The following is a 17364-nucleotide window of genomic DNA, read 5'->3' as shown; positions in this document are numbered from 1 at the left end:
ACTTTTAAGGCTCATTTGGGTGTGTAATATTTTTGTATTGTATTTTATTATTCTTTACTATATTTAAAATTATGAATACCGAGAAAATTTGTTTTTTAAAATTATATTTGGATGGTTTAAAAAACTTTAGACAAAATTGAAAGAATTTGAATAAAACTTGAGTAGAATTTGAATTTCAAAAATCAACCCCGCACATATTTTTCAAAAATAATGAAATATAATAAAAAAAAATATGAGTTATCCAAACATGCCCTTAGATCCTAAAAGTGAGAAAGGTATGGTTTATAGATGTCCTAGGTGTGAACAGCCTAACCATGTAATGTTAGTTAGACATTTTTCCAACTACTTTCACTTTCTTTCTCATTGAACACCCGCAGAAAACTAAAAAGATTTTGTCTCATGGAACTTTTTCTAAGCAAAATAAATATCAGTGTCTGAAATAGTAGGCTTACATTAAAATGAAAGGAAAAATTATATTTAGCCCTTGTTTTTTTTTTTTTTTTTTTTTTAATTTCAATTTACTTTTTGGGTTTTCAATTTAACAATTAAGTTCTCGTGTTTTGTTTAAGTTTTAAATATCTCACAGTCATTAAATATGTCTCTCAGTCATTTTACCATCAAAATTAGCTATTTTTCATCTACTATGTGTGCCCCATTTGACCCGCCATACGCACCGTGGCAACACTATATCAACAAATTTGTCACGTCAAATGTCTTGTCATCTACACAGTAAAATAAATTAAAAAAGAAAAGAAAAGAGACCAACGGTCACTCCCCTTCTTGTGGGAGGGGGTGGTCGTTTCTATAGATTAAGCTCTACTTTCTTTTTTTCTTTTTTTCACTTCTTGTAGGTGGGTGTCTTTCTTGTTTTTTTACCGTGTAAATGACGAGACACATGATGTGGGAAGTTTGTCGACGTAGTGCTGACACAGTACTTATGACGAGTCAAATGGAATACTTGTGTTAAATATGATTTTTCCCTCGGTGATGACATCGTACTCATGACTTGACAAATGAAATGCTTGTATATGATTTTTTTCCTCCCATGAACCACCACAAGCTTCTCTACCATAGTATTATTTTATGGTAAATTTTGTATCTTAGCTTTTATTTCACATCTTGAAAGGAGGACAAGTGTTCAAGTATGCTTAACCTGACCCCAGTTCTCTATACTCCAAGTTCGATGAAAACTGGATGCCATGACATGCCTTAAATGGGGCCAATAGTGGTGCCAGAAGCTACAAAGGTCAATACAACCTTGCTGCATATCTTGTTCTGCTTCAAATTCACAAAAAGTGGTAGTTAAAAGATCAATTCCATCCGAAGAAAAAAACCAGCCTAAGTTGTCGAGTTTTATTCTGTCAAAGTTTAGAGGTTTGGTTAACAGTCTTTGCATCCTTTTGGTGGAACAAGGCTCGGGCACTGAGAATGAGGCTGTTGATGATAGAGTTTATATATGTGCATAAAAAAGAATGAATTAAAAGTAAGTGAGAATGAAGCATTATATATCATAAATATGATAGTGATACAGTAATTACAATCAGAGCAGTATATATATCTCATTAGTATGATCTCATAATACAATCAGTGTGCTAAAAAAAGGGGATAAAAGAAATAAAGAATGCTGTACACGCTAAGAGCTTTCCAAAGATGAAAGAAACTATAAACCAATTGTAGAAACAAAATCAGTAAGAAGAAAAAAAGTGAAAAAACTAGCAACCGCCGCCTCCTCTCTAAACTAAATTGAGAAAAAGAGGCAAATACAATTCCTATTTCCAGTAAAGAGTCAACGGTATTACAGAAAATGGACTATCGTACAATGTCTTCCCTCTACAAAGGTCATACGGGAACCAGAATTAACCAAATTGATAACAGTGGCAAGTTGAGTGCCTAAAAAAGAACAAAGATATAATGATAAAGAATTAAATATTTAAACAGCTAAAAGGAAGAGTATGTAACTGAAAAGCCAAATGAAGAGTGCTCAAAACATACTTACACAGATAATAGACACATTTTCTCTTCCCTTCAAATCCGGAGGTAACCTCCTCTTTCTTGAACTCCTCCATTTTCTGTGGTTCTCATCGGGAATGACTTCTTGTTGAGAGACCAGCTTCTCCTCATACCCCTCCTTCGGTGCCAAGCAGCTACATGGGTATAAAGAGCAGGGAAACAGAAGCACAACAGCACTAGAAGTAGCATTGCCGCACATAATATCATGACATTACGGAAACCGTCTTTTATCTTTGGGTCTATTTGCCCTGTCCATGGAACTCCTCCCACATTCATGCCAAACACTGATACAAGTAATCCATGTTAAAATGCCTATCACTCTCACCAAAATCATAAAAGTGTTCTGAAAAATTCTACCAAATGTAAGGCTATAACGAAGAGAAACGTTTACCTCCAGTGATGACGGACAAAGGAAGGAATATTATTGAAAGGAATGAAAGATAATACAATTTCTTGTTTATTTGCTCGGCCTGCCAGCTATCAAGGCCAGCTTGTATTGCTGTGACCCGATTTGCTATAAACCCCGCATTGTCTTTTAGCCTCCTTAATTGTCCGATCAACTCTTCAAAGGAGTTAATGTCTTCGCTAGCAAACCAACTTTTTGAAGAACATTTTTCTTTCACTCGTGGAAATACTTGCTCCCCATGTGCTATCACCTGAGTTTGATGAAAATACAAAACCAAACGAAGGCTTAGTCAACAGTTTTGACTTATACTCATTAGATCAAAACTCCAATCAAATGGTAGTAATTATTCTAGCCAATGGCATTCCTGTGGAAGATAAAGAAAGCATGAAATACTACCATAGTAAATATTGTCCATATGTTGTAGAGCTAATACTAATTCTTATCCATTTCCTTCTAATTTTGGCCATTAAAGAAACCAAATGGGTCTGATAAACTACCTGCAAAAGGCGCTGCAAATTAAGATGCATTTTGGGGAATCTTCTATCATCTAGCATTTGCTTCTTCAAAGCAAAACCACCTGAAATGAAACAGGAGAATTATGCCTTAATTTCAACCCTGTATTAAGCCATGCAAATCCAAACAAAAAACAATATGAAATAGATTCGGAGCTGCTTTAGCACAAAAGAAAGTTAGAAAGACATGGTGAAATTTCAATGGGATTGATATCCCCATCCTCTTTCAGTTAGGCAGAGCATTTATCCTCAATGGAGAAAAGATTTTTTCAAGTGAAAATCCTGCAATTGGCCCTCACCAAGCTTTTCTCAATGGTATCACCATGCACATATAGGTCAACAGTTGAAAACATTATTTGCCATTTTGAGTATAATAGCAGTTCTTTATTACCTAAATAAACAAGACAATTAGACATTTTCTTCAAGAAACCTGTTGAATAGTCATCAGTCACATATAAGACCATTTTATTCATTCAAGTAGAATTTTGTTGTGTTGTGAGTGCACATGTGAGTGTTGAGTCCCACATTAAGGAAAAATAAACAAAGTGAGTAGTTAATGTACATAAGAGGACCCAAACATATTAGCTCAAGCCTTTGGGTTGGGGTGGTGTCCAAACATGTATATTAATGTGCTCTTGCTGGACTCCCTTGGCGATTTTCTCCCTAACAAATTGGAATCAGAGCTATGGTTCAGCTTCCATTTAAATGAGTGTCTTGGTCTTTGACGCATTTGATTTGGATTCGGTAATGAGTGTGGATGGCTCTTGGAGCAAAGTTGTGTTTGGTGGCCTGCAATTGGTACAACTCTTGAATGCGTGACACTTTTGGATTTGTAAATGGTTCACATGCAAGGAGAAGTTAGGTCAATGTAGAAGAAACTTACATGTGAAGGAGAGATTTGTTGTGAGTGCACGAATGAGTCTTGAGTCTCACATTGAGGAAAAATAAGCAAAGTGAATAGTTAATATACATAAGTGGACTTAAACCCATTAGCTTAAGCTTTTGGGTTGGGGTGGTGTCCAAGCATGTATATTAATGTGCTCTTGGTGGACTCTCTAGGCGATTCTCTACGCCCACTCTAAAGCTACACATCGACTGATTGTTTTGTGCAGCTCAGCTACCCAGGACTACAATTCCTCAGAGTTTGTTGATGGAGACCAAGTGGATTCTGAGGATGTAACGGTTGCAAATGTCTCTCTCTCTCACTTTCTCCAGAATTTCCCCCACGACCCCTCATCCTTTAAGTAAAAAATGTTGTATTCAAAACCTCGTGAATCAAAGCCTTACTAGACTAGATAGGGGGCAAAAAGGAGCAAGAAAACTACCATTGTTCCTACTTACGTATATCGGATATTTTAAGAAGTTAACATTTTTCTTAGTAGTGGGGTTCGAGGAAAGAATAGGAAATGTGACTTCGTTATATTTCTGACCGGGAACAAGACCTATCACAAGATTTATTTATTTTTTGGGGCAATAGTTCTGAAAAGAAAAATTGCCTCTTTTCTTTTTCTTTTTTAATCTCGGGCGAAATACGATTTTTTTTTTTTTTTTGGGGGGGGGGGGGGGGGGGGGGGGGAGGAGGGCTTTTATTTACTGAAATCTGTCAATTGACTAATTTTATGAAGTTATATTCCAATTGTTACACATAGGAGTGTAATAGTTACAAGACCTTTTTTTTTTACATTCCTTTTTTTTTTGGACTGAGCTGTTACAAGCACAATTGAGTCCTTAGCAGGCATTTTCACAACTGTAACGATGCCACAAAATAACCATATGTTCTTTTATTTTATTTTTCTTTCTTAAATCAATACTGAATGATACACAATTCCATAAGGAATGGCACTCATATTGTGTTTTGCATATCAACAATTTAGTTAAAAGAAATTGTAGATTATATTTTAATCCAGCTTCATTCTTTTATATTCAAGCATGCAGCCTCTCTTAGTGATACCTCAAGGTCTATGAGTGTCCAAATCTCTGGTGCACATGATGAATTGACCTTTTCTGATTTCCACTAAGTTGAGATGCTACTTATCCATAGAGAGGGCTAAAAAAGATATAAGATACTAGCACTATACAAAATAGAAATCATTTGTGACAATGTCTAAGGTAATATGTCTGAAACCAAAAGAAATATCCCACATGTACAATAAGTAAATAAGCATGACGTAGACAACCCCTTATTTCAAAATTTTTTCAAGATCAACCAAATTTCAAAGTTTTTTCAAGATCAACTAAATCAATTTAGAGAATGTTTGCTTCAATTACAGAGCTAACATCAGGAACATGAAAAATGATGCATGAACCTTGATGACCCTAAAGTTTGGTGTTACTATTATATTATAACAAATAAAGGATATAAAAACCGATAAGAAGTTTCTTCCGCAAGTGAACTGATGACTACACTTACAATAATTGGGCAACAACATATAAGGAGGATTCAATTATAGCTAGCACAACTTAAATTGGCACCAATCGGATTTTACCTTTATCCATTTGAATCTCCACAGAATCCAGCTCCATCTCGAGTTTAGTCATAACATCTTGAAGGTGATCCACATGCGTGTCAAGAATGTGAACAAGAAGATTAGAAACAGATTTTGGCACAGGATTATCAGCCTCCTCAGAGTGATTCATTGTCAACAAGAACTCAAGAACATGCTCCTTGATAACAATTCCACCCCCTTCCTTCTCTTCACCCCTAAGATAAGAAGGACTCTCCACTCTAGGAATCTCTGAGAGAAGAGACTGACCCATCCTCGAGAAGCCCAATCTAGGAACACGGCCCAATGATACTGTAATCACTGAATTCTCAGTAACTCTAGCAGCGATTCTAAATGTAAAATCACTAGAGGAAGGACCAGGCGAATTAGCTCTGAAGACAAGAGCCCCATCAACATGCCCACAATAGGGTCCATTGCTGACAAGTGAAAGAATGTCTTGGAGTTTCAAAGGTGGACAAAGAACACTAATAAGGTATTGTGCAGATTGTGACAGTTTCTGATTTACTTTTGGCAGTTCCACATGATACCAACAAAACTCATTGCCTCGACCTTCTACTAGATCCCATTCCTTATTGTAAACGTTCCCATAGCCATCAAAAATATAGGCTTTCTGTCTCACCTCACCCTTTAAACGAGACCAGTAGACAGGGGGCTCCCTGAGAGGAGTGTCTTCCAAAGGTTGTGTCTCCATCTCCTCTGCTTCTCTATCTCCCATTGGTTCTTCATGAGCTAGGTCCATAATTTAATGCAGCTTATCTTTAAATAGTCAATCCAATAACATCAATAAAGTCTATCAAATCAATCCAATCCAGAAAATCCTGATTCCACTTTGGTATAAAATCAATTATAGATTCAGATCACAGTAAATTGCAAGATTTCAACCTCAAAGCACCAAGTTATTATCTCTCTTTTGCGACCAAATTCAGTAGTATCAACAAAGATGATACCAAATCGAACCTAACCGTCTCAAAACAAGGTAACACAAAATGGGATCCAAATTGAACCAGATCAAAATCATTCACCAAATTTGCTGCAAACCCACTAGACCCCACACCTTGAATCCACCACGATTCCAAATTCAACATCCACCAGTCCTTGCAAAACCCATCAAATTTTCAATCTTTCAAATCCCACTCAACCTCAAGACATCCCATTACAAGAATTAATCCACAATAATACATCAACAACCAGAAAGAATAAAAACAGCAACAGAAATACCTATATAAATACTCATACATAGATGTCGTACCTCACTAAAAGGCTACATGTCAGCATGCCATGGCCTAAACAAGAAAAACCCGCATCAGAATCAACAAACCCAAATTACCCAATCACAGAGCACTAGAAAGATGCATATACAAAACTCCCAAAATGCCTCTTCAGCCTTATTACAGGTCGTTGAGCGACCACCACGGGGTTTGAAAATTTCAAAAGAAGAATATTAATTTGCTACAAGTGGAATATTTTGAAAATGAGACTTGTCAGGATTCAGGACTATAAACAAAGAAGAAAGGAAGCGTGTTGCATGGATTCCCACTTTCCTGCGAAGCTTCCCATCCATCACCAACTTGGCTATTTTAGATGTGGCTCGGCCAAATAGACTTTATTAAAAAAAAACACCACAAAAATAACCATCACATTAATAATTCCCATAAATGGACGGCCTTAGAAAACCTTTTACCCAAGAAATCCGAACTCCCGCTTACCGCCACGTGGCCCATGACCAAAGAGAACGCAGGATCCCGCGCAATCCAAAGCCCAAAGGACCAAAACGACGACGTCTCTACCACGCAAACCCTCTAAAAATTCATATCTCCAAAACTCTCTCTCTCTCTCTCTCGTTCTTCCGTTCTGATGCTCTTCCATGGCCGCCACCGCAGCCTTGCTCCGATCGCTACGGCGCCGTGACGTCGCCTCCTCCTTTCTCTCCGCCCTCCGATCGCTATTGCATATCTACGTGTGATTGTGTTTTTTCCTTTTTTGGTCTTAAGGAGTTTATAAATGGATTAAATTGGGGCCCCATTCTTATCCTAATTAGTTAGAGAGCATTTAGCAGGCTTCCTTTTGCTAAATCATTATATTTCTCACTATTATTTTTAATTTTTCTAAATAAAAATATCAATAAACAACCTAAAATGCAATATATTAAAAAAATTATTTTTATCTTTATGTTACATCAAATTATAAACTTAAATTATTTTTTTGTGTAATTTTATTTTTATTTTTTTTTGTTAATTTTAATTACTAGACCATGCTACATTTCACATGTTCAAGGGACACATGTTATTTTTAGAAATAGAGTTAGAGTTTGTTAGAAATCTATATCCGTTAGTTTTTCTTCTCTCTCATTTTTTGTTAATTTTTAAATAATTTTGTATCAAACAAAGGATGCACTTGAAGTGAAAAACACAAGGGTATTTTAGTAATAATAAATAATTCCGACAAGATGCCTGAGTAAACCAAACTTGAGAATCTCATATTATCAAAAATCCTATCAGATTCATAATCATTCGCTAACGTGTGAATTTAGATTTACAGGCATCACATTTCTAAAAATATGGATGCCGAAGGAAATGTTAGATTTTGCAAACCAACCGGCCACGTAACTTGTTACTTGTGATTTTTTTTTTTTTTTTTTTTAAGCCCTCTTGACAATTTAAAATCCCATTAACTCATTTGATAAAATTCACATACTGCACATACTTACCATTTTTTTATTTTTTTTATTTTTTATAATTAAAAAGTTGCCACCCATGGCTTCAACATCAACTCCATTGCCTTTACAACCAAACTCCACCCATGGCTTCAACATCAACTCCATTGCCTGCACATTCTTACCATTTTTATTTATTTATTTTTATAATTAAAAAGTTGCCACCCATGGCTTCAACATCAACTCCATTGCCTTTACAACCAAACTCCACCCATGGCTTCAACATCAACTCCATTGCCTGCACATTCTTACCATTTTTATTTATTTATTTTTATAATTAAAAAGTTGCCACCCATGGCTTCAACATCAACTCCATTGCCTGCACATACTTACCATTTTTTATTTATTTTTATAATTAAAAAGTTGCCACCCATGGCTTCAACACCAACTCCATTGCCTTTACAACCAAACTCCACCCATGGATTCAACATCAACACCATTGCCTTTACAACCAAACCAAGGGTGCAGCATTGTGCATAGGAGATTGATGCTACACAAAAGCTAGTGGTGAGATTGCCACACCACTAACAATGATTGATCCATGACTAGACCTAAACACATCAATTGGCCTACTAAAGTTCACTTCTAAATTTTCATTACAACTTTAATTACTTTTTTTTCCCCCTTGTGTAATTATGGTAATTTAGAAGCCCTATTTAAGTTATGCATCTTGATAAATTTTTTTAAAAAAATAATTATCTTGTTTTGATTTGGAACTAAAATAGGGGAGACAACTCCCGGCCTAGAGATTAACCCATCTATTAATATTAATTTTTTTTTTTATTTTTCTATGCATACTTGGATTCAACAATGACATTTGAACTCACATACTAAGATATTTACAATTCACAATGATCATTAAAACACTTGGGTGGCCAAAGATAACTTCAGTTGGTTGTTTTGCCCACCGAATTGATTTTTACTAATCTAAAATTAAGAGGGTCAATTATTATTATTATTATTTTCTCGAGGAGTTGTGGACTTGTGGTTAGGCATGGAGCTCACCAAATTGTTTATTTTGGTGATCAAAGTAACATTGGATAATCTAAAACTAAAGCATGAATGGTTGGTTAGGTTCTTAGGGCTTTTGGATCAATGGTTAGGCTTTTAACAATTAGTACCAGAGCATGCGTTATATCACAAATTCGAGTCACAAAGGAAACGAATTATAAGTTGTATTAAAATGTATTAGTATTATGTATGAGCATAGTGTTAAGCTAAAAAAAAAGAAAAAAGAAAAAAAGAAAAAAAAAAGGGACTACTATGGACTTAGAATCGATATAGTAAGCCGCCCCGAACGTCAAATTTCGGAAGCGTATTGAAATGTTACTATCTTTATAATTAAAGAGTAAATCAAATCAGTATCCAATGGTCTTAAAACTTTTGCATCAATGGTATGCCCTTAACATATGCATTTGTTGCGCATATAGCATTTGCAAAAACAGAAGATATTAAATGATATCTACATATGAATATCTAAAATTTTATTTTTTTTCGTTTGGTGTTTGGACAGATTTAAAGTACAAAGCCTAGATCAATTCAGAAAGAATGCAATGAAATGTTTATAACGGGTTAAATATCTTTGATAGTTTTGAACATACTAAAGCATTTTCCTATTCTTTTCTCCAGTAACTAAATGGAGTATAAATCTCCTTTGAGTAGAACAACAAGGTGAACACTGAAAAACTAAAAGACACCTTAATATATGCCATGTAGTTTGGACAACAGTTTGTTACTTAACCAATTGCAGAGCAGGGCAATTGTGCTTATACTTGGCACAAGAATTGCAAATGTGATGACCCTGTAAAAACTGAACGGTTTACATACAGATGAGGAAAAGAAGTGTGCATATAGCCATGACGTTAGCCCCGATATTACGATCCTAAGTATCCCACATGACAGAAAAAATCAATTCCCAATGGTGTATGAACCAACAGATTACCGATTTCTGGGGGTATCATTATTTTCAAAAGAACTTCACTTGTAACTCTAATCAGCACTTCTTCCATCCACCGTCACCGGCCCTCTTAAAGACTCGGGGCTGATTCATCGGAAAGGTTTCTCTCCAATATGGGTGTTTAATCAAAAATTGATCCTGCCTGAAGAGGTAAAATGGAACACAATAAATGCAAACCATATCATTGAAGCAACATGTGGAGGTCATGAAGTCAGTATATTATTAAATATGCCAATCCACAAGCCAAAGCAAAGGAGTTATAACTTAGTGGATTTCATGAAAAATGAAATGCTTTACTATTCATGTTTCCTGTACCATTGACCCGACTCACTATTTATTCAAGAAAGAGTATATTTGCATCCAACGTGCAGATTGTCTACTTCTAAAAAACTGTTGGTACTGGCAATCAACAAGTGGCAGCTAAGACACTGTCCAACGTTCAAACACAAACTGACCAAGGAATCGTGATTAAGCAACCATAAGTTCATAAGAACTCTTAAATCATAGCTTTAATTTAATCAGAGTACCTTCTTAAATTATCCACAAAATCTGGGCCCTCAGCAAAAGGTGAAGTAGAACATGTGAGGAGGATTTCTGAATCGGGAAAATTTCGCCGTGTCAAAGCAAAACGTTTTTGGCGAAAGGTCCTATATCAGTAGAAAGAAGAGCACGGGGAATCAACAAATATGGAGAAAAGAGCAAGGCGCTACATAAACAAATAGAGAACTGACTTTTGGAAAGAAATGAAGCCTTCATAATTCTTCAAAATAAATGTAAAAATTTACCAGTGGCAGGGAGCAATTCTGAATTGATCAGTTTGGGTATCATATGTCTCCAGTAACTTGCCATTCCAGCTGTGGTCCTCATAGGATGAAGTTACTCGAATTCTCCTGACAATTTCATCTGGACATCTTGAAGTTCTATCAAAACAGGAAGGGATAACTGATCCGGTGGAAGTTTCTACCTGAAAAAAGGGTAGAATAATATATTTTAGAATCTTGCTAAAGGTTCAGCCACATGTATAAATTAACCTATAAAGGCCAAATATCTTGTCATAAACCGTAAAACCACACATGTAACAGGTTTAGTAACTATATCCCTCATCATGCCATTAAGTCCATACTAGAGTCCATCTCACACATGTAACTAGTTTAGTGATTATATGTACCCACCAAGGAAAAAAGTAGTCCATAACAAAATCTGTCTTGTATAATATTGTCAATATAGTGCGTCTTGATGAATGTAAACTATTTGATTTTCAAAAGAACCTCCATACCAGCATCTGTCTCATTTGTAAATATCTACTTCTAGTCATAATTACTAAAATCCTAACTCGTATCAAATGAATCTTTGGGTTCATTTCTCTGTAGTTGGGTTTTTGTCTAGCTGAAACTTTACATGGAAAATCCACTACAGCTACAGGTTTAGATTATAAAGTTTAAAGTAGTGCAAAGAGTGGCACGCGAGTATGCAAGCATTGAATACCTAAATAGCTGCCTTTTCTGTCACAATTCTCAAGTTTTCAGATTTACAAGCTCACTCATAGGAACTTGGGTACAAGATTTAAGCTAAGGATGCATAGTTACATGGGCTGGTTAATAATTTTTCCCTAGATCACATTGATCACAGCGGAAGACAACCAATATTTTGCTAATACAAGTTTAATATTCCCAGATCGAAAGGAAAATGCTCTGTTCCCTTAAAAAAAAAACCTATAGTCAATTTAAATGAACTCAACAAAGACAAAAAGATATAAGAACCATAAAGTTTAATCTGACCGCTAACCCATTGAAAATGGGGTATGCATTCCCTTCAGAATCCCTTCTGGTGTTATGCCCAAGAACGAAGAAAGTCCGAACGTGAAACTTCTCCTGTCTAATGCACATACTTTCAACAATTTTGGCACACAAAGGATATGAATAACCCTCCAACTTTGCACCACTTTTTGATCTAGTCCTAGAATTAGCATACTGCATAGAAAATTCAACACATTCAACTTCAGTTATTCTGACTCTAAGTGGAAAACTACATCTCTGGAAAATCAATAACAAAGTAGAGAATCCCAGTCAGACATTAGGAGAAACATCTTCGAAACCACCGACTAGATGCACCTGCATGATGTAATTATGCAAGAGTTTCAATCCATGAAGTAGTAATCAAGGTGAATAGAAGAAATCATAACTGAGAAACAAAACTATAGGGAAATAAAGAAGAATACCTCCAAGCAGGCATCCAAGTTCTGATCAACAACAAGTGATAACATCTGGGAGAGGCCCATATCTACAATATTTGGAGAATCCATATGAGCAACTGAGGTCCTGCATGCAAAAAAATAGGAATCAGAAAAACAACACGAAGCACAATAAAATTTGATCTTAGTTCGTAAAATCTCCTACAAATTCTCTACCCCTGGTATGATCAATTCTTACATTCCATTTTGCTTGTTGCGTATAACAAGGCCCACACAGGTTGTTGCTTCGTCAGTGCCGACAAACTTTTCATGTGAATAGGGAAAAAAACATTAATGTTAAATGAAAGGAATTGGGAAAGAACAGCTAGAGATGCAGAGCTGAGAATGCTAAATGGCACTGCAATGTTCTGTCTAGTGACAATTCATCATATGACAACATTTAAGGCTATTAGATAAAAATTCTGTTCATAAAATCCTCCAATTGAGTATCTAAAATTTAAAATTGGGGCCTCACAAAAATCTAGTCAAAGGAAAAAAAACAAAAAAAATCTTTCAGTTGATTCACAAAGGGGTGGGGTTTAGAGATAAAAAAGGAAAAATGAAAATAAGGTTTAGTGCAACGTTACGGACTGTACAATAAACATCTGAAAAATTTGTTACTTGCACTTCCAAAATAGGATCATATTGCCCTGTGTGTAGAAGATTATCAGAGGACTAGGAATAACTACAGAAGATTCAAATGAAAAAAAAAAAAAAAAAAACCCAGCCTTTAGTGCTTCAAATCTTGAACGTGCATGAATGTGGTCGCCTGTACACAAAACTCGGATAGGTACAAGAGGCACACAATAATAACCTTTCACCAAAAAGATATCCCAGATTAAATGGCTGAAACGAACAGATGGTTCAGATTCAGTTTTCCGGTCTATGATCCCCAAAATTGAGTTAACTCCTTATGCATGCTAATACAAGTATTTTTCATGCATATGGATTTCCAAGATATCATACGCACAACAAATTCTCTTAAGCAGGGTCAAGAAAGTCATGTTGCTAAAGGAATATCTTGATCCAACTTAGGGAAAGGAGAGAAATACTTGACAGTTTGAATGACTCCGTAGAATAATTAGGCAGATAAGTATGTAAAGGCTTACAATGCACTATCAATCATGTCAGAAAATCACAAGTAGTTTTCCTAGGGAATTGAGAAACAAACATACATCAACTAATGCAGGATCTACAGTTGCATATTCTCTTTGGAACACATAAACCCATTTACTCTTTTGAGATCTCTCCAGGCTAGACTCTTCATTGACAGAGAACTTCCTCTCCGGGATGGCCTTGAGAGAATTTGAGACAGATACCAGAGTGGAGTGTTCCATCAAAGCAACCAGGGCATTCCTTCCCTGTTCATAAGCACAAGTTTTCATGTCCATTACCTATTCACATAATATAACAAAGAAATTCTGCAAGCATGTCATATAATACACAGGATGTACAGTCCTTCAGGAAATATTTATCTATGAGAAAAAGTGATTATTTCGAATTTCATATTTGCTCCATTACACATCCAAAATGGTGAAACACACACATCTATTACCAATCTACTCTAGTACAAGCAAGTCGGACCAGAATCCCAAGAAATGTTCAATTTTACACAAATATGCGTGCTTGAAGACATGCACAGGGTCAAGTACACTAAGCTTGCCACTATTCAAGTTTCTAAACTTGAGAAAATTGGGAACCACGAGAAAGGGAATATGCTATATGAGGCTCCAAACTTAACATCAAGCATCTAGGCCTTTTTCGACATAGAAGTTGACATTGAGTAATGATACTGGAGAGTGGAGACCAAGCTCATAAGCAGCGTCTAAGAGCAAGGTATAAGGTAAAATTGCCGCGATCACCCAAGAAGAAAATAATGGAGAAAGAAAGGAAAACCACCCTGTCAGCACCTAAACAACTGCAATCGCAAACTTCATGAACAAAAGGTTAAATTATATACTCAGTTTGAATATAAATTAAATGATTAAATTCATCTTTTCTTATCCGCTTAAGTTTTTAGGATAAATGATGATTTAACATGATAGCAGAACAAAGGTCCTTAATTCGAATTTTTTCTTAGTCATTCACTTCCCATTTCAATTAAATATTTTACCTATTGGAACTCACTTATTAAGGGAGATTTTAAGCCGAAAAATGTTAAAATATAAATTAAATGATTAAATTCATCCATTTCTATCGGCTTAAGCTTTTGGATACTAATTCTGAATTGATAACCATAATTTTCTCAGTAAACTAACAGAAAGACAAGAGACTATAAAACCCTCTCCAGATGAGAAATTTTTGAACTTTTTACTCCCACTACAGTGATTAGCCTACTCATACAATAAGCTAGCGACTATAAACGCATAATGTAACCAAGCATTTAAGTTGGTTAAAATTCTAAACTTTCTTGTACCCAAGGGAGAGAGATATAGTAGTTGTATAATTTATTTTCTTGGCAGCCAAACTGCTAAATGAACAGACAAACGAAAATCTTAAACTGGGTTAGTATTCTGCGAATTAAGCAGATGGGCATTCGCAAAAAAAAAAAAAAATGCTAGAAAAGAGTGATAATAAAGAAGGAAAGAGTGGACAGAGTACCTCAGAAGATGGGTCGGTAGAAAACGGGACCCCATCAACAAATATCATGACTTTTGGTGCAAAACCTCTGACTGATCTCAGAGAGGAAGCAATATTTCTCAATTCTCTATGGAAGCAAATAGCCGATGGTGTCGAAGAACATGGCTTGAAACAGGCACAGGAATCGGATACGTTTGACAATCTTCTTTTCGTTTGATAGTGTTTGTTTGCTTTTTAATAAAATAAAATAAAATAAAGTATTAATAAACAGCTTCAAATAAAAAACAGTTAAAAAATTATTTTTACATTTACGTCGTAATACTTTTTCAACCAAAAAGCAAAAATAACTTCTAAAGTGTTTTATCTAACGAACCTCTATCAGTCTTTAGATTTCACTGATTTATAAATATAGCTTCTTCCTTCTTGGGTGTAAAAAATCTTGTGGCAAGCAAAATTGATAAATAAATTTTTGCTCTCAAGAATCTCAACTATTGTTTGAAATTTTGATGGGGATCGTTAATCTGCCAAATCAACATCAATAATAAAATTATAAATGTCTACAATAATTAAAAAAATTAAAAATTAAAATATAAATGTTAAAAAAAAAAAAAAAAAACAACAACAACAACAAAGAACCCAAAAAAAATTAAAAAAGGGTATATCCAAGATAAATTCTTGAGTTTACGCATATTTGATAGTGCTGCATCCACATCGCCTCTAACGAATAATATTGAAGGAGATGATCGCAACGGTGATTGCGTAGTTGAACAATGAACACAAAACCTAAACAAAATAGAGAGGAAATACTCCAACCTTTTTCGACTTTTTGTTGGAGACATCCTTTTCTCTTTTTACTTCGTCCAACTCTTTTTCCTTTTTTTTTTTTTTTTTTTTTTCATCATTTGACTGAAACGAAAGACAACAAGATTCTATCTTCATTCAAAAATCTCATTCTTTCACAAGACGCACGTTTGGGGCTAATGTGTCAAGCGTGGCATGTGAGATCGATTTTATAAAGTGAATGCTGACGTGTTAAGTGTAGCATCACTGCATACGTAACAATTTGATGACTTAGCTTGACAGACGGTTCAAATTTGGCTGGAAAAACCATGGAGGGCCCATTTGTCAATTTTGCTTACCACGAGGATTTTAAGCCAATTTTTATACCCTAGAGTGCTATTTGCAAATTAGTGAAACCATGATTATGAATTTATCCCTTATAATAATAAGCATCTCATTCTTGTTTTGTTAGTTTGTTTTTTTCTTCTTCTTTTGGGCTTTTTTGATGTAGTCTAGGAGGTAGTTGTTTCTGCTTAGGAAAAGAAAAAAAGGTAGGCAGTTGTTTCCAAAAAAGAATGCCACACCTCCTGACCCGCCAGGATCTCCATCGCCATTGCCGATCGAAATGTCACACGTTTCGCCGGTTTCGGCCTGCCAGGATCGTCGAAAGACCTTGCCTCGGGTACACACTTGACAAGGCACAAAATTACCTTGCCTGGGATACACACTCGACAAGGCACAAAAAGACATTGCCTTGGGTCTTCACTCAACAAGGCAAGGAAAGACCTTGCCTCAAGTACGTACACACTCGACAAGACACAGAAGGACACTGCTTCAAGTATTCACTCAACAAGGTAATGGTAATGAAAGACCTTGCCTCGGGTACACACTCGACAAGGCATGGAAAGATATTGCCTCAGGTACACACGTACACTCAACAAGCTAGGCACAAAAAGATCTAGCCTCGGGTATCCACTAGACAAGGCACCAAAAATATACCTCAGGTGCACCCGGTGAGACACTAAGTCCTAGCCTCGAGAAGGCTCAACGAGGTCATACACCGTCATTTGCGTCCTGTAAGACCGAGGGCCATGCTCAATGACTAGGAACATTTCGAAGAAGGCTACGGAACGCCCCCAAAGAAAGGTCATTCATTAAACCTGGCTTGGCAGACTGCATGGCCGGCTCTACCTCATAAAAAATGAGGCGATCGCTTAAGGCCCCTAATTAATGAGTATTAATATGGATTTTTTTTTTAAAAAAAAAAATATTTGAAGGTTTTATTATAGTCAATATTCTTTAATTAAGGCCACTAATTATAGTAATGAGTAATTTAAAAGGCATTAATATCATTTAATTCTCCAACATTCTACTATTGTAATAAGTCTTAAAATATTAGACTTTCGTGATTTGGAATATTTCAACAAAGCTTTATTAGCGAAACAAACAAGTATAGCGCATCCTTCAAAATCCTAATCACTACCTCCAAAAGTCTTAAAAGCCAAGTACTTTCAGCATGGTTCGATTCTCGAAGCACAATTGGTCCTTCGCCCATCTTACGTATGGTGAAGCATTTGGTCTGCCCGTGAGCTTCTCAAGGAGGGGTTACAATGGCGAGTGGATAATGGAAGAAAAATTCGTATCTAGAAGGACAAGCGGCTACCTCAAGTTT

The 17364-nt window shown here is 35.8% G+C and overlaps 2 protein-coding genes across 4 annotated transcripts; both read right to left on the bottom strand.

Annotated features, from left to right (window-relative positions):
• Nucleotides 1-1534: 1534 nt before the first annotated feature.
• On the bottom strand, nucleotides 1535-7398 carry LOC133881731 (uncharacterized). Of its 3 annotated transcripts, XM_062320747.1 has the most exons (6): nucleotides 6682-7398; nucleotides 5415-6526; nucleotides 2914-2993; nucleotides 2402-2666; nucleotides 1997-2294; nucleotides 1535-1890 (listed from the first exon to the last, which is right to left on the bottom strand). In XM_062320747.1, the coding sequence occupies exons 2-5, from the start codon at nucleotides 6169-6171 to the stop codon at nucleotides 2026-2028; spliced, it is 1371 nt and encodes a 456-aa protein (XP_062176731.1). In that variant the 5' UTR covers nucleotides 6172-6526; nucleotides 6682-7398; the 3' UTR covers nucleotides 1535-1890; nucleotides 1997-2025. The 3 variants fall into 3 exon arrangements, with proteins under 3 accessions (XP_062176731.1, XP_062176729.1, XP_062176728.1); XM_062320745.1 differs by having other exon boundaries at nucleotides 1993-2294; nucleotides 5415-7398; XM_062320744.1 differs by having other exon boundaries at nucleotides 5415-7398.
• A 2419-nt stretch (nucleotides 7399-9817) lies between these two features.
• LOC133882938 (protein N-terminal asparagine amidohydrolase) lies at nucleotides 9818-15140 on the bottom strand. Its single transcript, XM_062322176.1, has 9 exons — nucleotides 14934-15140; nucleotides 13508-13693; nucleotides 12532-12596; nucleotides 12321-12420; nucleotides 12175-12213; nucleotides 11881-12072; nucleotides 10888-11066; nucleotides 10630-10749; nucleotides 9818-10244 (listed from the first exon to the last, which is right to left on the bottom strand). The coding sequence occupies exons 1-9, from the start codon at nucleotides 14979-14981 to the stop codon at nucleotides 10139-10141; spliced, it is 1035 nt and encodes a 344-aa protein (XP_062178160.1). The 5' UTR covers nucleotides 14982-15140; the 3' UTR covers nucleotides 9818-10138.
• Between the last annotated feature and the right edge of the window lie 2224 nt (nucleotides 15141-17364).

The sequence above is a fragment of the Alnus glutinosa genome, chromosome 11 (assembly GCF_958979055.1).
Source record: "Alnus glutinosa chromosome 11, dhAlnGlut1.1, whole genome shotgun sequence".
Taxonomy (NCBI): Eukaryota; Viridiplantae; Streptophyta; class Magnoliopsida; order Fagales; family Betulaceae; genus Alnus; species Alnus glutinosa.
The sequence above is the reverse complement of the archived record's forward strand: the minus strand, read 5'-3'. Positions and strand labels throughout refer to the sequence as shown.